The sequence below is a fragment of the Leptosomus discolor genome, chromosome 18 (genome assembly GCF_034619465.1).
Source record: "Leptosomus discolor isolate bLepDis1 chromosome 18, bLepDis1.hap2, whole genome shotgun sequence".
NCBI lineage: Eukaryota > Metazoa > Chordata > Aves > Leptosomiformes > Leptosomidae > Leptosomus > Leptosomus discolor.
Window position 1 is genome coordinate 13582326 of NC_141408.1, and position 22628 is coordinate 13604953.

At 53.5% G+C, this 22628-nt stretch overlaps 2 protein-coding genes across 3 annotated transcripts in view; both read left to right on the top strand.

The window, feature by feature from the left end:
• Positions 1 to 2489: 2489 nt before the first annotated feature.
• On the top strand, positions 2490 to 7067 carry LHX1 (LIM homeobox 1). 2 transcript variants are annotated; one of them, XM_086475280.1, is made up of 5 exons: positions 2490 to 2659; positions 4067 to 4325; positions 4963 to 5271; positions 6015 to 6180; positions 6688 to 7067. In XM_086475280.1, exons 1-5 carry the CDS (start codon positions 2490 to 2492, stop codon positions 7065 to 7067), a joined length of 1284 nt encoding a protein of 427 aa, XP_086331406.1. The 2 variants fall into 2 exon arrangements, with proteins under 2 accessions (XP_086331406.1, XP_086331407.1); XM_086475281.1 differs by having other exon boundaries at positions 4067 to 4293; positions 4994 to 5271.
• Positions 7068 to 16535: 9468 nt separating this feature from the next.
• The window catches only part of AATF (apoptosis antagonizing transcription factor), a 55852-nt gene continuing 49759 nt past the window's right edge, over positions 16536 to 22628 (top strand). Inside the window, exons 1-4 of the mRNA XM_086475225.1 lie at positions 16536 to 16620; positions 18945 to 19133; positions 19773 to 20180; positions 20872 to 21009. Of these exons, the coding sequence (XP_086331351.1) occupies positions 16536 to 16620; positions 18945 to 19133; positions 19773 to 20180; positions 20872 to 21009 (820 nt within the window). The remainder of the gene's footprint in view (positions 16621 to 18944; positions 19134 to 19772; positions 20181 to 20871; positions 21010 to 22628) is intronic.

Here is a 22628-nt window from a genome sequence, read left to right on the forward strand (position 1 = left end):
TGTCTCGACCCGGGTACAGCCCCGAGAACTGCCCCGCAGGCTGGCCCGGCCCGGGCAGGCTCCGCTCCGCACCCCCGCCCCCCCTCCAGGCCGGAGCGGCGTGCAGGGCGCGGAGCCTTTTCCTTTTAATTATCCAATTCTTCCCTTTCCCACCTTTTTTTTTTTTTTTCTTTTCCCCTCAAGGATTACGAAAACAGACGTGAAAGAGAGCGGGGACGGTGGGTAAAGCCGCGGGATGCTGCGGGCTCCGGAGTGGGCTTCCGCCAACCCGCGCGGCCGCGGAGGGTGCGTGTAACCCCTTGGGCACGCTCAGGCCGTTTAATCCGCCGTTTCCCTCCTAATTCCCCGTCGGCGGATCAATGAGGGAAGGTGAGAGCGGGGACTCCGCCGCGGAGGGGCCGGGAGGGACCCGGGGCCCGGCCCGCGTCCGCCGGGCGGTGACACCTCCCCGGCGCGGCAGCTCCCGCCGGGCAGCAAAGCGCGAAGGAAAGAGAAATCACGTCCCTCCTAACCGCCCCGGCCACCGACCGAGCCCCTGGAAGGTAAAAGCAAATGAATTTTTATTTGCCGAAAAAAAAAAAAAAAAAAAAAAAGTACATCAGCGGCGGCCGGTGCCGATCGGCCCCAGACGGGCGCTGCGAGCGCCGGCAACGGAATCACCGCGAAGGTACCGGCGCTTTCCCTCTGCCCGCGGCTGCCGGGCGGCACCGGGGCCCGCCGCTCCCTCCCCGCCGGCGCGGCCCCACCCGGCGACGTCGGAGCGTCCCGGGCCTCTGTCCCGGCTTTTCCGCACCTTTTTTTTTTTTTTTTTTTTTTTCCTTTTTCCCGGGAAAGGTGAACCGTGGCGGGTTTTTCCTCGGCGAGGCGCACCGCACCGCCCCGCGGGAGGCTCCGCGCCCCCCGCCACCGGGGTCTGCCGTTTATGCTGGGGGAAAAAACCCACGCTCAACCGGGATCTCGTTTGACGCCTTTTCCCAGCGATGCCGCCCCGCCGGTCGGCGACGGGAACTGGCCGGTGGGTCCCTATAACGGATGCGTAACCTTATGGGGGTGCCAGGCCCCGCAACGAGCGGCCCCGCTCCCGCCTCCCCCCCCCCGCCACTATCATCCCCCCCACCCCACCCCCGCGTACCGACGCACCTACCCGCTGCAGCGCGCTGCTCCGCGCAGGGCGCGCCTCGGCCGGCCGCGAGCAAGCGGCGGGGCCGTCTGTCCGTCCGTCCCTCCGCGGTGCGGGCCGGGTGCGGGCGGAGGCGGCCGGCGGCGCCCCGGCGGCTCTATAAAGGGGCGCGGACGCCCCGTCTGGCGGCGGCGAGCGGCGGGAGCGTGTGGGGCGGAGGTGTGGGGGGGTGTGGGGGGGTGGGGGGGGTGTGATGATGGGGGGGCCGGCAGCGGCGGCGATTGGCCGGGAGGAGCGGTGACGTGTGCGCGCGGTGCATAAGGCTGCGGCCGCGGGGCTGCCGGGAACATGCAGAGCGTCCTGCGCTGCCGGGACGGCGCGGGCAGCGCGGGCAGCGCCGCTCTCCTGCCCTCCCCTCCGCTCCCGGCACGGCCCGGCCCGGCACGGCCCGCCGCCGCCGCCGCCGAGGGAGGCGGAACAAAAGCCGGTAGCGCCGGGCGATGCCGCGCCGGCTCGGCGGGGACGCGGCCGGCCGCCGCGGGTAGCGCGCAGGGCGGTGCGCGGGGGTAGGTAGGAACCGGGTGCGACGGTACCGCCGAGACGTCGAGAGAGAGAGAGAGAGATTGGAGAGAGAGAGAGAGAGAGAGGACGGAGCGAGGAGCTGCGGAGCGTCTTCCCCCCCCCCCTCCCCCGCCTCCCCACCCCCCCCCCCACCCCCCGCGTAAAGACGGCGGCCCGCTCCGCGGTGCGTAGGGCCATGTCGCCGCGGCAGCAGCCAGAGCCCTTCTGACCGATCTCGGGGCTCCATGTCTCGTTTTTGTTATTTATTTTTTATTTTTTATTTTTCCTCCTTTGGTTTCTCTTTGGGAAAAGCACTTTGACTCTTGACTGCTCTACCTCAGACCTGAGAAAAACTCATCACGCTCGCTTTTTGGCGTTTCGTCTTTTTTTTAAAAATTTTTTTTTTAATTTTATTTTTATGAGCGCCGATCTTTATAGTCGTTGTTGTTTTATTATTATTGTTGTTATTATTATTATTGTTGCTGTCGTGGTTGGTAGCGGCCGGGATTCTGCGGTTGTGTCGAAGCGCTGGTCTCCTCGGGCAGTGGGTGGTTTCTCCTGTGTATCCCTCCTAGGATACTCGAACGAAGATTTTTCTTCCTCCCTTTCTTTTTCTCCTCCTTCACTTCTCCAAGGCTTTTAAAACAAACGCAAACAAAATCAAAAACAAAAAAGCAAACCTACGCCGGTGTTGTCGTCTTTTAAATTTTTTTTTGTCGTTTTTATTTTTAATTTTTTTTTTTTTTTTTTTTTTTTGCTTGACATCTGGGAAACCAATACCCCCCACTCTCAGAAATAACCAAAGACAATGGTTCACTGTGCAGGCTGCAAAAGGCCAATCTTGGACCGGTTTTTGTTGAATGTACTGGACAGGGCTTGGCATGTGAAGTGTGTTCAGTGCTGTGAATGTAAATGCAATTTGACAGAGAAATGCTTTTCGCGAGAAGGCAAGCTTTACTGCAAAAACGACTTCTTTCGGTAAGTACCGGACCCCCCCCTGCCCGAAGCCGTAACACCTTTGCATACATTTTTCATCTCCCTTTTTCCCTTTGTTTTTTGTTTTGTTTTGTTTGTTTTGTTTTGTTTTACGTTTCCCCCATTGCTCGATGTGACCCACAAACGCCTCTTCCCTCCCGCTGCACACGCAAACGCCCCTGAAACCGTGTTTATTCCTCCCGGTGATCTCCCGGGGCGGGCGCGGGGGTCAGGCCCGGGTAAGGGGCGCCCCGTCGGGGCCCGCAGGGTGAGGCCCGGCCTCTTTCCGCGGGCACCGGCCGAGCTCGAGTTTCCCCAAAGTTGCCTCGAAACTGCCGACCGGCGGAGCGAGAGCGGGGGCTGTGCGGGGCGGGCCCCGCTGCGGGCGGACGGGCGGGCGGGGGCCGTCCCGGGCCCGGTGCTGCGGAGCGGGGGCGACGGGCGGCACTTGGCCGGGGCTTCCCGGCGGGGCTTTCCGCGGTCGTGAGCGCAGCGCTCCGCGGGTCGAAGCCCGGCGTTGTTCCCAGCACGCCCGGTACCCGGTGCCGCCCCGGCGGGGAAGGCCCGGTGCGGCGGCGCTCCGCGGCTCGGTGCGCGGCTCCGCGGGCCCAGCGCCTCCCGTTAAACCGAGGCGAGGCCGCCCCGGCGGGCAGCGACCCACCCACCCCCGGCGGAGTGATGGAGAGGGGAGCGGGTATGGCCACCCGCCCGCCGCCCCTTCCCCCGCGCATCCCGGCGGGCCCCGGTATAAACGCCGCGCTTCCAGCGGGGCGCCTGTGCCCCCCGCCGCGCACCGGAGCGCTGCCCTGAGCCCCGCCGCTCCTCCCCGGGCACAGGGACCGGCGCTGCCCCGGGCCCGGCCGCCGGGAGCCCCGCGGGGCGGTGCGGAGCGGAGCAACGGAGGCCCCGGTGCGGGCCGAGCCTGAACCGGCGGCTCCTCCGGCCGGTGCGCGGCCGTGACCGAGGAATAACGGACAAGAATTTTAATGTTTATTGGAGCGTCGTTAATCAATGTGTCAGGGCGCAGAGGGGAAACCCTGGACACCGCAGCCCCGGTGTTTGATTAATCCCTCGGCTCTTCATCCTCTGCCCAGATCGGGTCTTTTTGGGTTTGGGTTTTTTGTTGTTTTTTTTTTTTTTTTAAGATCTCCTTTCAGGCATTCGCTCGTTAGGAAGCGAAAACGCTCCGGGGGGATGCTTTGTTTCATTTCATCTCATTTCATCTCATTTCATTTCATTTTGCCTGGCCAAGCGGCGCAAGGCGGCGGGGCGAGCAGAGGCCGCGGTGAAGGGCGCGGGGCCGCGGTGGGTGCGCTCGCCCGTCGGGGCCGGGGCTGCGGAGCTGCTCCCGGCGGGACCCCGCGGTTCGGGCAGGCGCTGCTGAGCCGCTTCCTGGGCCTCTCTCCGCAGGTGTTTCGGGACCAAGTGCGCGGGCTGTGCCCAGGGCATCTCCCCCAGCGACCTGGTCCGCAGGGCGCGGAGCAAAGTGTTCCACTTGAACTGTTTTACGTGTATGATGTGTAACAAGCAACTCTCCACCGGCGAGGAGCTCTACATCATAGACGAAAACAAGTTTGTCTGCAAAGAAGATTACCTAAACAACAGCAATACTGCCAAAGAAAACAGCCTGCATTCAGGTGAGGGAGCGCGGCCGGGGCGGTGCGGGGATGCGCTCGGCCCCGGCTTCTCCGCGGGGTGAGAGCCGATCCTCTCCCTTCTTTCTCCTCTCCCTTATCCTCTCTTCTCCTCTCCCTTATCCTCTCTTCTCCTCTCCCTTATCCTCTCTTCTCCTCTCCCTTATCCTCTCTTCTCCTCTCCCTTATCCTCTCTTCTCCTCTCCTCTCCCTTATCCTCTCTTCTCCTCTCTCTTCTGTCCCTTCTCTCTTCTCCTCTCCCTTCCCTTCTCTTCTCCTCTCCCTTCCCTTCTCTTCTCCTCTCCCTTCCCTTCTCTTCTCCTCTCCCTTCCCTTCTCTTCTCCTCTCCCTTCCCTTCTCTTCTCCTCTCCCTTCCCTTCTCTTCTCCTCTCCTTTCCCTTCTCTTCTCCTCTCCTCTCCCTTCTCTTCTCCTCTCCTCTCCCTTCTCTTCTCCTCTCCTCTCCCTTCTCTTCTCCTCTCCTCTCCCTTCTCTTCTCCTCTCCTCTCCCTTCTCTTCTCCTCTCCCTTCCCTTCTCTTCTCCTCTCCCTTCCCTTCTCTTCTCCTCTCCTCTCCCTTCTGTCCCTTCTTTCCTTTCTGTCCCTTCTCCTATCCCCCCGGTCGTACCGCGGCCCGTTCCCCGCGATCGGTATTTCCCCCCCGGCCGCCCCCAGGCTGAACATGACCCGGTTTGCTCTCGCCCAGCCACCACCGGCAGTGACCCCAGCCTGTCCCCCGACTCCCAAGACCCCTCCCAGGACGACGCCAAGGACTCGGAAAGCGCCAACGTGTCCGACAAGGAAACGGGCAGCAACGAAAACGACGACCAGAACTTGGGGGCCAAGCGGCGGGGACCCCGCACCACCATCAAAGCCAAACAGCTAGAGACTCTGAAAGCCGCCTTCGCGGCCACCCCCAAACCCACCCGGCACATCAGGGAGCAGCTGGCGCAGGAGACCGGCCTCAACATGCGGGTCATCCAGGTACCGCGGCCCCCCCGGGGCACCGGGCACGGCCCCGCCGCCCTGCACGCTCCCGGGGATGCGGTGGCGGGACGCGGGGGGCGGGGGGAATGGGGGACCGGCGCCCGGCAGCCCCCTCACTGCAGGGCCGGGGAAAGCCCCGCCGTCGGGTTTAAATCGTCCTTTACCGAGGCGGCCCCGTTCCTGCGGGTTTCTTTTAGGAAGTCCTAAAGAAGCTGCAAATGGCATCGAAATTAATAACCATAAATGTGAGGGGTTAATGGATAAATAAGGATGACAATGCGCTGGAATTATTAAAAGGTTTATAAACCCGCAGCGCTGGGGGTAATGGGGGGTTAAAGGACCATTAAAGACGAGGTTAGATTGGAGAGTCTCAGTGTGAGGGTAATTAGGAGTAATCTTGTCAGGGTAATAAGAATTAACTCAATCATTCTTGACCCGCAGCCGGCGGGGAGCGCTCGGCCGGTCGCGGGGCCGCCTTCACGCGTGGGCTCGGCCGCGTCGGAAGCGAGGAGGAGCGCGGCTCGGGGCGCACAGCGAGCCGGGGGGACCGGGGGCCGCGGAGCCCTGGCGGGGGGCGATGCGGGCTCCGTGTCGGGGTGCGGTGTCCGTGTCGGAGTGCGGTGCGGGGTCCGTGGCGCGGGGCAGCGGCGGGTCCCGGTCCCCCGTGAGCGGGTCCCCCCCGCCCCCGCGGCTCCCGGTGACCGGCGTTTCTCCCTCCCTCCCTCCCGCCGCCGGTCCAGGTCTGGTTCCAGAACCGGCGCTCCAAGGAGCGGCGGATGAAGCAGCTGAGCGCGCTGGGAGCGCGGCGGCACGCCTTCTTCCGCAGCCCGCGCAGGATGCGGCCGCTGGTGGACCGGCTGGAGCCCGGCGAGCTCATCCCCAACGGGCCCTTCTCCTTCTACGGAGGTGGGTAACGCTCCCCCCCCCCCCCCCCGCAGCCCCCTTGCCCGCACCGGGGCTCCTCGCTCGGTACCGACCAGCGCTGCCCCCACCGCACCGGGGCCGTCTCGCCGCGGCTCTCCGAGCCGGGGGGGGGGGGGGGGGGGTTCGCGGCGGGCTCCCCACTCCGCGGGATGGGACGGGGGACACACACACACGCAGGCGGACGGGCGGGCGGGCAGGTTTCCCCACCCCTCGGAGCCCGGCGGGGGTCATTCCCCGGGGGGACCCGAGCGTTTTGGCAGAGCGGAGCGTTTCGTTTGGGCGCCCCCGCTGCTGGGCGGGTGGGGATGGGTGAGGATGGGGGCTCGGCTGGAGGGGGGTGCCCCGGACCCGGGCAGAGCCCGGCCCAACCGGGAGCGCCTTCCCCGCTGGGACCGGGCCGGCTCCGGGCTCGTTCCGCGGCTCCCCGGGGCGGCGTCATGTCCCTTCGCCTGCGTGTGACCGTCCCCCTGTCTCTCCTCGCCCCCCCAGATTATCAGAGCGAGTATTACGGCCCTGGAAGCAACTACGACTTCTTCCCGCAAGGACCTCCTTCGTCTCAAGCTCAGACCCCCGTGGATCTCCCGTTCGTGCCCTCCTCGGGGCCGTCAGGCACTCCCCTGGGGGCCATGGATCACCCCCTGCCCGGACATCACCCCTCCAGTGAGGCTCAGCGCTTCACTGACATCATGTCGCACCCCCCAGGAGACTCGCCCAGCCCCGAACCCAACCTGCCCGGGTCCTTGCACTCCATGTCCGCGGAAGTTTTTGGCCCCAGTCCTCCGTTTTCTTCGATATCCGTCAACGGTGGTGCTAACTACGGCAATCACTTGTCACATCCACCAGAAATGAACGAAGCGGCTGTGTGGTAGCTTTAAAACAAACTGGGTCTAAGTAAGTGATGATCATCTAGTCTGCTTATTGTTATGGTGTACAGAAATGAATAAATTTAACATCTCTCCTGCCCTAAGACAATGTTACCTGGGGAACGAACTGAATCCAAATCGCTCCAAGGCAAAGCTTTGCTCTAGACCAGGACAATCTCCATGTTATGGTTGTATCAAACAAGCAAGGGGACTTTTTTGTACCATTGACAAAGAAACTGGTGAAGCTGTACAGTAAAGTGCTGCCATACCGTAGGATGGCGTGTGTGTGATTACCCTGTTGGATGTCATCCTAAGAGCCACAATCCTTAGAAACTTCTCATTTAAAAAAAATTAATAACTGAAGGAAGGAAAGGTCAAAGAAAAGGGGGAAAAAAAAAGCTTCAAGAACTCTAGCGTTCCCGGTTAAGGATGGTACTGGCATTATGAATTTGTTTGTTAATTTTTGTCTCTCAGAAAGTTCGACAACAAGAAACTCTTTTTAGCTTCAGCCATCTCAGCCTGCTGACTATCAGGTGGGACAACTTTCTTTTTCCTTTGTTTTTGTTTTGTTTTCCAAAATAGCAAATACTAAATGTTAAGCCCTCGGCACCAACTCTTCTACCTTCACAAAGCTACACGTACAAAACCTCCTCATCATAGCAAAGGTCACCACCCAGACCTCTAACGAAAATGACTTGAAAAAAGCAAAACAAACAAAAAGTATTCTACCTTCACAGAGAGAGAAAAGCTAAACAAAAAGACTCTATTGAACTAAAAACAGTCAACTGTTTACGTCTAATGTTAAATTCAGGAGTTCAATGTTTTACTAATAAATCCTGTTTTAGAACCTCTTGTTCAAAAGCAAAATATTTTGAGCAACCAACCAAAATAGTTCATTTTCTTTTCTGTAGATGTTCTAACAGATTGCAGGGCTTGTGGTTCACTGTGCTAGTTTGTAAAAGGTGTTGTTTACAGAAGGCAAAGAAAAAAACCCCACAAAACCCAGACAGTTGCCAAATAAAGTAAATATATAGCACAAATACTGTAAGGTGCTTTGCACCAGCAACCCGAGAAGGTGTTTAAAAGTGTTACAAGGTTAAAAAAAAAAAAAAAGAAAAAAACAAACATCTTTGCTAATTTTTAGTCCTGTTGAACGTTCATGGAATTGTTAATATGACTTATATAGACCCACACAGGTTTTATTTTTGTGTCTTTAAAATAAAAGTCCAAAATATTTAAATTTTATGGTCAAATATGCAGTCAACAGCTGCTACTTTTTTCTTTATATATTAAATTTCTCATATGTCTTTTATTGTTCTAATAAACCTAAGCTTGTGTGACCTCCAGTGCATATTAGACCATTCACTGTATGAAAGAAAACATGTTGGATAAAATTTGTGCGTTTTTAATAAAATTAGAAAATCTGATGTTTAGATAACTTGTGTTTCATTTGATGTTTTAAGCCATTTTTAAATGGATTCTCTTGAGTAAAACAGCCCCGAGAAAGCCTGATCTGCTCTGCCGATGGTCCTGTGCAGCCCTGGCTCGGGTGGAAGCCCACACCCTGGTGTCGGCGCAGCGAGCGGGCAGGGGCCGCCCCAGCCTTGCTCCCCACCTGCAGCCTCAGCTGCTGAAGTACAAACACCTCGAATTCTGAAATTGGAAACTAATCGAATTAGTTAAATCTATTCACTTATTCTTGGGCTGTGCTAAGAGAAAACATACTCCAAATGCTTCTTTTATGCGTAAACAAGAACGCGTTGCAAATGTGAAAACCTTGCGGAGGTACGGTTTCAATCGATCCATTTTTAGTCAAATTAATTCTCCAAAGGTAATTTTTTTTTCCCCTTTTTTTCCCTAATTGGATGGTTTTGAGCACAGCATAACCTCCACGTCATGGAAGTCCTTTTAATCCTTTTTTTTAGAGCTGATACAAAGTCAATTGTTTAATAGCGTTTGGTATATACGAAGTTCTCTGCAGGGCAGCGGGGAAGAATATTTTGCTTTGCACTAGATACATGCTGATTGCTTGGAGAAAAATGGAACAAAACAAAAAAAATCTGGAACCTTGTGAAATGAGAGATTTAATGTTTTAATGATAAATGACCGCAGAATCCCAAATATTCAGATCTTCAAAAGCAAAAGCCTCGCTGATGCCGAGAGGACTTTGACCAGTGCTAGAAGCAAAGAATCAGGTTTGGTTCCGAAAAGTCACTGGTTTAAATGTTTTCCACCTGCTGAGCTAATAGAATGGGATGAGCTATAATTGTCTGGTTTCCTTCGTCTCTCAACTAACCGTGGCTCTGGCTGGCTTCTTTTTTATTTTACGTAGGCACAGCAATTCATGCTAAACCGCAGACTTCTACATTCCCAGCGATTCAATTATTTATCTCTTTGGACTGAGGGGCGGGGGGGGAAATAATCGAAATGCTTTAAAGTTGTATGATTTGTAATTTTCAATGGTGATTTTTTATTTTGTTCACAACCTCGTTTCTATGCCCGGCAGAGGGGCCACCTAGATGAAGCAATAGTTCACTTTAAACACAAAATGTCTTATATAATAATATAAAGATAAAAACTATCCGCAAGGGATCTGTTAGTGTTTCTAAAAACCTTCATGCTTTATTAAATACAGGGGAGACTTCTTAAACTCATGGACTCTGTGTCTAACTCATTTATTTGTCTCTTGTACTGTTGCCCGGTTTTGTGGCTCTGGTTTGCATTTATATCAGCGAAGTAACGGGTGATCTATTTATTACAAACTTTTACTTATCCGGGCAAGTGCTATTGATAAATCCTGCTGTTTGCACTTCTGGTCTATGCTGCTGTTTTATTGTTGAATCAATTATTTTAAATGAGAATTTCACCAAATAGGCTCATTTTGTAGAAAACATGTCTGCCAAGTGGTTCTCTTTTTTTTTTTTTTTTTTTTTTTTTTTTTTTTAATTTTCTTTTATAACAGGGTACTTGTACAGGTTATTCTGTGTTCATCCGGGCAGTGATGTGACACGGTTCGGTTTGGGCAGGGGCTTACAAAAGGGAGGGAGGAGAGCCTGTATTTCTTCGAAGCTCCCATCCCTTCGCAGGGGTTTTGCCCATCTGCGGGGGGAGCCCAGGAGCCGTTCCCATGCCTAAGGCTGAGCGGGTCCTTCAGTGCTGCCCGGGACTCACTCTGGAGGCCCCAGCGCTTTGCAGATTTGAATTCTGTGCTCTTCAGGGCAAGCTCGGTGTTTCTGAAGACCCTAATCCAGCAACAATTGCACAGTCAAAACTCCTTTTGAAACCATTGTCACGTCGGGTTCTTGTAAGTCCTTGTTTACAAGAGCATTTCCATTGACTTCAGTAGCATTACCGGGGTGAATAGAGGTCTGCTGGAGAAGGGCCTCGAGAATATGTGCTGCTCGGATGGATTTTGTGTGTGCACGCGAGTTTTTTAGCTGCGGAGCCGCGGGTGTGCCGTGTAGGCGACCGCACATCCGTGCGACGGAATGTCAGAAGCGGTTTTTTTTTTAGAAGTAATTACTCTCTTTTGATCTTTTCTTCCCTGACTGCTGCTGGTTTCGGTGACCTTCACCTTGTCGCTATGTCCCAGCAGAAGGCGCAGCCCGGTGACGCTGAGCCCCGCGCCTGCGCCCCCCGATTTGGGACGGCACCGCGGCGGTGGCCGGGGCAGACGAGGGAGGCTCGGTGTTCGAACGTGCGAGAGCGAAGACTTGTGCGCACCCCGTGTGTACGAGCATCTACCGTTTCCTAGGACAAAGGTCCCTGGCAAAGCTGGTAAGTGTGGTTCCCGTGGAGCTACGTGGGGGACGGAGCCCCTCTGAGGGCTCATCAAAGTGTCTTTAAAATGCCGTGCGCCTCCAGCACCCAAACAACTCTGCTTTTGGCCCAAACTGACCGCGTGCCCTGTGCCCCCGCGCTGTTGCTGGGCGATGCTCCTCTCTGCCCTTTCCCTTCGCCTCCAGGCCCGGCTGGTATCTCTTTGCTCAGGCCTTTGCTCAAGGAAGGGCAGGGGACTTGTGAAGATCTGCATCCCGAGAGTCAGAATGTACTTAAATTCTGATTTGTAGACAAATGATGTAAATTATTTTAACATGCATATGTGTGCCCAAATGCTGAGCGATGGGTACACGATACAGATCTATAAATAAATATAATTTTAAAATACCAGTGGTGATTTACATACTTTTGCCATCCTCGGAAGTGGCAGATACCACCGTGTCCTCTTGGGAACGATTCCTTTTGCCGCAGTCTGGATGTTTTTTCCCTGAACAAAGGTGTTGTATTTAAGCTTTGCATGTTCTTACAGTGTTAAATATAAGCAAAGGCAATCTCCCTTTCTGTTACTACCTGTAGTAGATAAACTCACATATATTAAGATTAAGCAATGGATACATATCCTTAAATGCTGCTGATGCTGTTAAGCTGGGAACAGGGAATTGTGATGCTGGAGCAGGTTCTGGAAGATCTTTTCTTTGTGTCTGCCATGGCACTGGGGCACTCAGCGTTCCCCATGCCAACAAAATATCCACGGAGTTATAAATGAAATTGATGGGACCATTAAAAATACACTTTGATCATAAATCCTTCTGGAATTGCTATCTTCTGTTTCTTTTTCAATGGTATTTGTGGTGCTTTTAGCTATAGACCACGGGGTCATGCTTAGAAAGCGGAGTTTGCTGTTGTCGGGAGAGCTTTTCACTCATTAAATGCAGAATTGTAACACAGAAATGGAAGAGTTAACGCGGCCTTACAGTTAGCTGACCTCCAAACGACTAAACCTCTGCGCTCGGGATCGCGGGAGCTGGAGCGGTGAGGGTGCTCGCAGGGCGACTGTTTTCCCCGCAGCGCCGGCGCCGTCGGTGCGTGGGGTCGCCGAAGGCGGTTTTTATTGTGCGTGTCACGGGCCGGTCCTCGGCGAATCCCCCGGCCCTCTGCAGAGCGCTCCCGGGGATGAGGGGCCTCCACCGGGCTGGCCCCAGTCTTCTGTTACGGGCTGCCTTCAACTTCAGGAGCAGCTCCGCTTCGGTGCCATTCGGGGCACCGTTTAGAGAGCATTTTGGGCAACTTGCAAGAATTAGATTTTTTTTTTTCCCTGATCGGTTTGAATACCAGCTGCCTCCTGCAGAAGCCGAACCTTTAAAGAGGCTGGCGGTATCTCACGTGGTTTGGCATGAAATCCCCCGCTCTGCTAACCGAGGAAGCCCAAGCTGGCAGGACAGGTCTAGTGTGATTTTTTTGTTGTTGTTGTTGTTGTTGTTGAAAGGTCTCTGTGCGGCGTGAGACTCGTCGTGCAGCACAGCCTGCAAACGTGAGCCGGGAACAGCCCCCGGTGCTGCGGGGAATCGCCGGGAGCGAAGATTTTGGTGAGCGTTGCCCTGCGTGGTGGCGCTTGGCATCTCCAGAAGGGCTGTGTCCGGTGTGGCCATGCACCAGGGGGGGGTTTTGTGGAGGAAAAGTAGATTTTTTTTTTTTTTGCTCTGTCTAAAAAAAAAAATAAAAAGGTTTTTCTTCTAGTTTTTAAACTGTCTGTGGGTGGCCTTTAAAATTCTTATCTGCTGGAAGCATCTCTAGGCTGTGCATCTATTCAGACAAGCTACATTCATTGTATTTTTCGATGTGAGAACCATTAAGGGTTGACTAAATGTTTACAACAATTGTGGGTTTTGAATGAGTGATGGGGCAGGAATATCAGAAATAAGTAAATAAAAACGTGGAAGAAAAATAGTAATAAATATTTATAAGGAGAGTGGGGTTTTATGTATTTTATGTATGTAATCTGAATTTCCTGTTACGTAATTTGTTTCAGTGGACAGCCTTCACGTGTGCCCTTCTCTGCTTCTCCCCAGTTTTTTCCTCCCCTTTTTTTCTCTTTTTTTTTTTTTCACTGACAAATTGTGTTGCTGTTTTAGAAAGAAAATCTTAAAATGCAACAGTACGACTGGAAGGAAAAAGGTTGGTTTGGAAAACCACATTTGGTAGCCAAAGCATTGGAAAGATAAGCCCAGCTCCGGCTTGTAGCTCTTTCTGGACAGCACACAGTCCTGGGCGTAGGGGTCCCATCCTGCCGTCGATAATGCAATTCAGTTCAGTTCAATTCAGTGGATGCGACTCCGGCGCGTGTAATTCCCGCGGATCTCTATGGGAATCCCAGTGCTGGCAGCCCACTCGCTCCCACCCCACTCCCACCCCGCTCCCACCAGGGAGGGACCCAGCGGCGGGCGCTGCTGAACGCGGGTTACGCAGGGGAGCAGCGAGTTCCTCGGTGGAGGCGCCTGCAGGGCTTGACATTTCCCACACGTTGCTTTATTTATATACCTAAGGAAAGACGTGCGCCGAGAAATGGATTCGTATTAATAACCCGTAATTCCACAGACACACAAGGAGGATACGGTCTTTCACTGCCAAAGCCACCATCTAATCTGACAATTTCCTAGCAGATGACAAGCTCCACAAAGGCTCGGGAGCCAAAGCAGCTGAGTGGGAGAAATTAAAAGTGCTTTTTTTGTAGTACAGCCTATTCCAAATGCACTTGTTTATCTGTTCTGTGTTTAGGGCGTTATTTCCATTTTAGCAAATAAGCGTGTAAATAAAAAGCAAAATTAAGAGGAAAAATGCCAAAGAAATTATGTCAGTTAGTTTGATGGCTTCTGCTCGTGGTTTATAAACAGGCAGAGGCTCTTACAGAACGTACCGTGATGCATAACAACGCTTTCATGATCGTCTTAAATTAAAATGTATTGATATATTTTTCATACAAATATCCCCCCGCATGATTATGAGTCCAAACCACGGCAGCATGGTTCGAGGGCATGTGAACCAGAAATTAAAACCGAGCCTGAGAGTCTGATTTAATTACCCTGCTAAGTGGAAGGCGGAAGAGAGAGAATAAACAGCGAAGCAGGAGACTCTGGTGGTGAAATATTTTAACAATCCATGACTTTCATCCGCGGCGTTCTCTGTTTGATGTTGCTTTACATTGACCGAATCTCCTTATCAAAAATTTTGAATTGCCAGCCCCTGCAGCCCTTTGAGCGCCGATCGGCGGAGCTGGGGTAACCTCAGCCAGCCCCAGCGCCGGGGAAGGCGTGTGCCGGGCGTACGCCTGAGCGCAGCTGCTTTTCCCCCGTCGCGGTCGCTTGTGAACGGACGTGGCGGAGGCAGGACAGGGAAGAAACGGGTCTGTAAGCTCCATCCGAGCCCCTCGAGTTGGCAGCTGTGCGCCCGTGGATTTTAAGGCAGTGCTGGGTTGGGGATTTCTACCCACCAACCGTCCCGTTCGTCTCGGCGGGCGGAATCCTGATCTCGCTGGTGTCAGTGGCAAAAATGCTGTTGACTTCGAGAAGCCTGGTTTTTACTCCAGAGGACTAATGCATCTCACCGTGTATTTTTTATTAATTATCTTGGGTATGTTTTATTTAACCACCCCTAGAAGCCTCCCTGCCTCTATTAACTGTGCTATTTGTTCTTTGTGAGGATAGAGAACATCCCTTTTTCACTCTGTAAGAGCGCAGCGGTTTGAAAGTGCAGCTACGCAGGGGGGTCTTGGCACTGGTTCTTTGGTTAGGTGGGTAGTTAGTTACTCCTAAGTAACTGGTCAGGTAAGCACTTGTTTCTGCTACTTAGTTTTCTATAGATTCATTTCTCCAGGCTCCTCCCTTTGTTTGTAACGGCGTGTTTTACTCTGGAAACAAAATACCTACAAACTCAAAGAAAAAAACCCAACAACCTGGAAGCAAAGCCAGGGAAGACACACTATCCACAGCTCCTGGTTTACAAGTTTTCTGTTTCATAAACCCACATCTTAGTAAAACAAACAAACAGAGCTGTGCTTAATTCCACGTTGCTGGAGCAATGGCAAGCCCACATAATCCGTCACACAGAGCGTTACAGCCGCCCGTCACGCCATGATAAAATAAACACAAACTACAAAATAAAGTTGAAGTAGGATTGAAATACTCAACAGCACGAAACCCAAGGGGTTTGTGTGCGATGGAAATGTGCATTTTCAACGAGCATTAGTTTTTATACAGGTTGAACTGTGTATTGTCCTCCCGGTACCCAACATGACGCAGTTGTGCGGCGGGGGGGGAGTCACAGGGTGAGACTTTCGGGGGTTTTCCAGCCGTCTCCTTCCTCGGTGCCCCTCAGGACCCCAAGCCCCCATCCCAAGGGGGTGGGTAGCAGCAGAGCACGGCGGCTGCTGGAGGCAAATGGTAATTAATGATATTCCTCTGCCCTCTGTAGGAGAACTCCTGCATGAACGCTGCTGCGGGAGCCGCTGCATCCCGGAGCGACACCGCTGCTGCTGCTGCCTGGCCAGCACCTTTCGGCATGCTAATGAGAGAGCATGTCTGGATTAATTTTTATAGCATTTAAAAGCAGATAAGGGCTGGGGAAGAGTCCTGCGTTGGCAAGAAGGGGACGAGCAAGCAGCCGACGCAATTCATCGCTGAGCCAGGGCTGGAGCTGGGACCCAGCTCGAGTTTGCAGGTTGCTGGTGGCACCTTCAGGGGCAAATCTCAGCGCTGGGAAGCCCAAATCCTGACACCACCACCACCCCCACCACCCCCCCGCCCCGGAGCCGTTCATTGTGGGGTCTGAAGTTCAGACCTACGTCTGCAATGCCAATGTAAGATGCTAATGTGTGTCCCTGCTCCCTTGTAATCAAATAACGCACCAACCTCTATTGCTGAGCCCCAATTCCAACTTTGGGGCCTCCTCGCCCCACAGAGCAGCCAGGAGAAGCCGTCAGAAGCAAACCCAAAAGAGCTGGTTCTTGTCAAGGCTCACAGGAGGTCACTTCTGCGTCTCTTCGCTGCTGCTCCTGGGCCGGATTTGGGCCAAAGCACCCCGGGAGCTCTGGTGCTGGTGTGGGTTCAGTGAGTTTGGTGTCACTCTCGCGTAAGGCTCCATCTGGTGTAAATCTGGTGTCACTAAGGAGCCACCAGTGCTCAAGGACCGGGGCTCCCCACAGAACCTGACTTTCAGCTCTCGCTGCTGCAAGAGGGACCCTGGCTTTGACAGAGGCTGCAAAATATTTAACATATGGGACGAGAAAAGAATTAATACAGTTCTGTGCAGCTAGCGGTGCTAAAAAAAAAGTGCCACGTTAAAAAAATAGTTGTAATATTTTGCATTATTAGAACAGGACTTCTCTTTCGGAGCGTTACCCCAGCGCGGCTCAGCTTGGGGGCACTGGGCAAACACCGGTTCTCACAACCCCGATGTACACACGATCATCCTCCCCCGGCCTCACCCCTTAACGACCCGCCGGGCCGGCTCCTCCCGCCCCGCGGCGGCCGCTCGTCCCGGGCACCGGCACCGGCTCCTGCCCAGGCCCGACGGGCGGGCGGGCGGTAGGACCCGGTAAGACCCGTCCCGTCCAGCCGGCCCCGCCCCCGCCCGCAGGCCCCGCCCCCGCCGGGCTCCTCTCGGCGGCCCCGCCCCTCCCTCTTTCCCTCCCGCGAGAAGATGGCGGCGCCCTTAGCGCGGCAGCTGGAGGAGCTGCTCAACCCCCGGCCCAGCTTACGCGACCCCGAGGACGACGCGGAGGAAGGTGAGGGAGGGCCGGGAGGAGGGTTTAACACCCGCGGCCGGCGGGGGCGGGCCGGGCAGGGCCGGGCGCCGCCGCATCGGCCGCACGTGGCGCCGCAAGGGGGCGGGGGGGGCGGCTAGAATCGTTCCGGGGACGGGGCCCCCCTCGGTCCCGCCTCGGTCGCCCCCAGCGGCTCTCCCCGCTGTGCCCTTAGTCCCCGGGGCGGCCCCACAGCGAGCGGCGCTCGGCCCGCCGCACCGCGCCCGGACGGGTCACCGCCGGGGCCGGGGCTGCCCCAGGGTTCGGGGCTACCTCAGGGGTCGAGGTTGCCTAAGGGACCGCCTCAGGGATCGGGGTTGCCTCAGGGGTCGGGGTTATCTCCTGGATCGGGGTTACCTCAGCGCCGAGTCACCTCAGGGCTGCCCGGGCCGGGCTGCCCCGGTGCAGGCCCCGCCGCAGGCCGGGCGGTGCGCAGCCAGGCTGGGGAGCGGATCCGGCTGTAAACCCCCGGGAAAAGCGAGCGAAAAGCGCAGCGTCGGGGCAGGACTGCTTCCCTTGCCCGTGCCGCGCCGCCGGTGCGGCTGTGGGAGCGGGGAGGAGGCTCGACGGAGGCTGTCGGGGGGGTGACACCCCTCTCCGGTGACACCCCTCTCCGGTGACACCCCTCTCCGGTGACACCCCTTTCCGGCACACCAAGCGCTCGGAGCAGGCCGCAACGCGCTGCACGTGTCTTGCTTGATGCTGGGCGATCATCAATGGGTGTTTTTAATCAAGCTCTTTTTGCCTTAGTTGTGGGTTTTGAGACATACATCCCTTTCGCCGCGACGTGTGGATGGCGTCGTCGTCGTCTTCTAAGTTCCCAGGATGGTGCCTGCCCCTTCCTTGACCTGCCCTCTCCTGAGCAGCATGTCCCACCGACCAGTGGACCAGCCAGGCCGTGGGGCAGGACTCGTCTCTAGGGCACGTCCGCCACACAGTTCCTGCACACACCTCTGGAGATAGCGAGTTAACTGTCACACACCATCTGGGTGTACTGGGCACCATCACGATAAACGTTGTGCCAGCCAGCCTCGTTCTTCTGTGCACGTGTGTGAGAGCAGTAGCATCTTGAAAGCAACATCTCAGTAACCACCGAGGCAATGAATGTGGTCAGCAGAGGCGTTTTTCCTGGTTTAGTGGTCAGTTTAGTTTCAGATGTCATACTTCAGTGGTGCCAAGACAGAGAATGCCAGAAGATCCGTTGAGTGCCACGGGTCGTTCTGCATCTGCCCCTCTTGCCTAGATCCTTGGTGCCATCCTCGTGTAGCTGGAGCGACTATATTTAGACCAGATCTCGTTGCTTTGATGATGAGCAGGAGAGTTTTTTGCTTCCCCCCTGCCTCGAGTAAACACTATCTGTGAGGCATTAACATTTCCAAACACACATTAAAAGAGCACTTAGCGATGTTCAGCCAGTTGGATCACTCAATTGGTTGAACAAAGCTAACCCTGTAATTTTGCATACAGGGTGTCTTGCACATGAATGAAAATAAGGAGGGAGTAAGGTGTGATGTGTTCTCTTTGCTGGACTGCTCCGTTCCTCTGGCCTGGAGAAGATGGGTATGAAAGAGGGTAGTAATCACAGTGAAATTATTTTCTCTGTTTAGCCATTCTAAAATGTTTATGTATTTATGTGGTACAATGTGTACAGCAAGAGGCCAAAGTGCATCTGAAGGGAAGAAATGGTGACTGTAGGCAGTGTTCATTCAAAAAGAAAAAAGAATTCAGCAGGATTTTTGGCGTTCGTTAACCGACGTTCATCTCGGCGTTGCGGGTGAGCCCTGTGCTGCCAAACCTGTACGTGGAGAAGTCCAGAGTACTGAGAGGGGGTTGGAATTGGTCAGTTCGTGTAACATCTCCCTTCCTCCTGCAAAGGTTACCTTGGCAGGCGGGAGAACACCTCTGGCTGCAGAGAAGTCACAGGATGTTTTCTGAGCAGTACCCTTGGAGCTGTCTCATCTCTTCTTCTAGCCCTCAGTAGTTTCTAGGCAGGGCTGGTGCCGAGGTACACAAAACCCAGCTTTGAGGCTTTTTCTCGGCCTTTGATTCCCCAGCAACCTTTCCCCCTTTGCAGAAAATTAGTGTGCTGGCTTTCCTTCCCCAGGCAGGGAAGAGCCTTGCTCCCTCTCAAAGCCCAAAAGCCACTCTCACGTGGGGCCATGTTTCCACCCCGCTCACCTTTGCAGTATATTTTTATTTGTAGAGCATGAGGAGTTTTCCGTGGCTCCTTCCTGCAGCTCGTTCTTCTAGTCTGAAATTCAGTTCGGTTTAGACATCCCTCCCTCCTTTTTTTTTTTCCCCCACAGCTACAGTTGCTAAAGTGATTGACAAATTTGAGGATGAAACTGCAGATGACATTTTCCCTGTTGGTAATATACGAAAAAGAGCTTCAGCCTCTCTCTTGGAAGCTGATAAAAGGTACAGTGGAAAAGCTACATCTCGCAAAGCCTTGCAAGAAGAACTCTGGGGAGATGCTCTGTCTGAAGAAGGATCTGGTAAGAAATCTCATTTCTTTCCCCTTTTCACTAGGCTACTCAAGGTTTGATGTTAGCATGTTAGCTGAGCTAGTGCTGTCTGAACTGAGGTGACGAACTTCAGGTCCCTGTTACAGGGCAATAAACGGGTACAGTTAAGGTGGAGATCTAAAGGGCCTTCCTGAAATTTGGCCTGAGGGAAGGGGAAATCCCAAAGAGGAGCTCACTTCTACAGATTGAGGAAAGAGTGTGGCCAAGTGTAAGGTGAGGTTCAGTGCACTGCTTGAACATCGTGTGGAGGGAAAGTAACAGCCCCCATTTTTAAAGCAATATAGCTCAGGGACCGCAGGTATATACAGACTCTCATTTTAAAAACGCATATAGCAGGTTCTGACCACCTTGTTTGCTTGTCATGTCATTGTTCCATGGGAGAGCTAAGCCATGGATCTGCTAATTGTTGCTGCAGAGAATGGGAGCTGAGAACTTTTTGTGACTATGGCGTTGTGTTTCCATGGTTTAGCCAAAACAAAGGGTAGTATCATACACAGGTAAAACGGAGTTCGGCGCTCGTAGCCCAAACCTGTAGCTCTTGGTGCTGCATACTGCAAAGTGGCACCTTCTGCTGGGAAGTAAATAATTTTTTTCTCTTTCAATTGTTAGCTGAGGAAGCATTAGATGAATGGTACAGTGGCAGTGAAGATTCAGAAGACGAGGGCAGCTCAGGCACTAAAACAAAGGAGAAGCCCAGCAGCGACCAGGAGGATGACTGGGAAGACGATGAGGAGACAGCTCCGTCTGTCAAGGCCAAGGCACCGAAGTTCAGTTTCCAGAATATCACAGACTTGGAGAAATTTACAGAGGGGATGGATGATGTAGGAAGCAGTGAGGGGGAAGATGAAGATGATGCCAGCATGGAAGAAGGAAGTGATGGGGAGGAATTTGGGAGTGAAAACCACGACGATATAAAGGAGACCAAAGACAGCGAAGATGATGGGGGCATGATGATGTTCTCAAAAGGACGAGAGGCTGAAGAAGTAGAAAAAGGAAAAGCTGTGAAGAACCAGCTAGGTTTGTGCATGTTTGCTTTGTTTTTTGCCAAGACTTTCACCTTGCTGACGCTACAGAAACTGGCCACGTTAGGAGCCCCTTCAGCACGTTGACGTGCTGTTAGCACACTGCACGTGCGTGCTGCAGCAGCCCCGGTGGTTTGCAAATGTTCTGCCAAAGCTGCCGCGCAGGCTGGTGTCGCTGCTGGTACAAAATCTTGTGTCCTGAAGTGTATTTATCCACTGGCTTAACTGAACCACCACTGAATATACTTGTCTGTTGGTGGGGATGGGGACTCCTTACACCGGTAGTGCTGTGCAGCGATGCTGGTGTCGCTTCTGTTTCTTTTCAAAATGCAATGCCCAGTGCAGTTTCTTCCTATCTGGCCTGTTAAAGTATCAAACTTACATTTGCAGAATGTCCTTTTAAACAGTAAAGCAAAGGGGTGATAACAGTAAAGCAAAGGGGTGATTTTTTTTTTTTGTGGGTCACAGAATTGCAGTCAGGGTCGTAGGATGAGGTGCTGCTTTGTCCAGAGACACCGTATGGTACCGATTTTGTGCTGGGTCAGTGCAGGCAGAGATTTGCCCTAACCACGAGTAATGTAGCCCAAAGGAGAGGGCTTGTTGTGCTGTTATGTCAACAGCTCCTTCGCAAGGAGCGAGTGCTTTAGCTTGCTAAGTAATTGTTGTATTTTCTCTTTGTTATGAAGCTCTGTGGGATCAACTGTTGGAAGGGAGAATCAAGATGCAGAAGGCACTCCTAACAGTCAACCGGCTTCCACAGCCAGATACTTACCCAACATTCAGAAAGGAAGGTGGACAAGAATTTGACAATGCTGTCGAGAACTGTAAGAATTCTTCAGTCTTTCTATTTTGGGTGGAATCTGCTGCAGCTATTGTGTTTTGCCTGTGTGTGGAAGTGTTCATGGGAAATTCAGGGCTTTGAGTTGCGTGTCTGTAGGATTAGCTGTTGGTTTGTGTTGCCTTCATCATAATTAGGTACCGTGCAAACAGAAACCAAAAAGTGTTTCCTACCCCAGGCAAAGAAAATGTCTGCTGTCACCCATGTCTGTATATGCCTGGTGGATCTCTGCTGGTGGCCTGTTGTCACTTACCTAACGTTGGAAAGCCTCAGCTCAGGTCAAAGAATCAGGGAATCACGGACTGGTTTGGGTTGGAAGGGACCTTAAAGACCATCTCGTTCCAACCCCCCACCAGGGGCCGGGACACCTCCCAGTTAGAGCAAGTTGCTCCAAGCCCCATCCAGCCTGGCCTTGGACACCTCCAGGGAGGGGCACCCCCAGCAGGTCCTGCCGCTATTTCCAGTTCATGTGAGGATTGAAGTTTGCTTATGAAATTTAAGTTTCATGCTGGATCTTAGGAATCATTGGTTTGGTTGTTGCTGTTTGGCGCAGAGTTGGCCCGCTGCTGTGTCCAGACACCGCGCGGTACCGATTTTGTGCTGGGTCAGTGGGTGCAAAGGTTTGCCCTAACCAGGAGTAACGTAGCCCAAAGGAGAGGGCCTGTGCTGTTAAGTCAGCAGCGAATATCTTTTCAGCTTGGAGCTGCTTCGTCTGTTTATTTCTTGGGATCACTATTAGTGATGCTGATCTGATGAGATTTGTAGTAGATTCTCCAGTAAGGCAAATATAATGTGCACGCTCCAGTTGATAAGGGCAAAGTACTTCACTTCAGTGTGTTGTGGAGCTATTTCATTTTTGGAGTTGGACACTTTTTTTACTGGCCCTAAGGTAAATGCACAGGGAGATAAAATGTCTGGTGTGTTGTCCTTAAGAATAAATACAAACTACTGCAAGTATCAGTTAGTGTCCATTTCTCCCTGCCATGTTTGTTGTCTTCTGTCAAAAACCACATGGGTGACAATGTTTATACACAGATTGTTCTTTTTTTTCTAATCCCACCAATCAGAAGTTAATGAACTTCATAGGATATTCTGCCAGTGGTTTTGAATAATAAAGATAAGCCCAGTAGCATTGGAAAGCTTGCCCGGTTGGTTATCCCTTGCACTTCCCTTTCTTCTTTCCCAGTCTTGAGGTAGTGCTCACTTGCCAGAACGTTTCAGCTCTGTAGGTGAGCAGCCATGGAGGATCCCGAGAAGCCCCCTCCTGTGACCCACTCGGGAGGAAGCACCGGAGTGGTGTCTGCAGCCTTTTGGGCTGAGCATCAGAGACACCCTCTGAACCGTCTGCTTTGCTGTGGTGGTGTATCCATCCTGCCACGCCGTGTGCCAGTTTGGACATGCTGTAGCGATACCTGTGCACTGAGGAATTTGGGCCTGGACTGGCACAAACCATCTTAAAACTGTGTTAGGAACTTTCACCATCATCAAACTTGACCCTGAATCTTGCCCCTACGCCAAGTTTGGCTGTCGTCTTACGGCTTATGCCTGATCTGACCGTGGTAGCTAATCAGCTTATCTGGAGGTACAGCAGGTGAGATACTTCAT

Coding starts and splice junctions, on each gene's coding strand:
- LHX1 (XM_086475280.1), top strand. CDS start 2,490: ATGGTTCACTGTGCAGGCTGCAAAAGGCCAATCTTGGACCGGTTTTTG. Junction 4,326..4,962: donor GGCCGGGGCGGTGCGGGGAT/GCGCTCGGCCCC, acceptor GGCCGCCCCCAG/GCTGAACATGACCCGGTTTG. Junction 5,272..6,014: donor TCAACATGCGGGTCATCCAG/GTACCGCGGCCC, acceptor CCGCCGGTCCAG/GTCTGGTTCCAGAACCGGCG.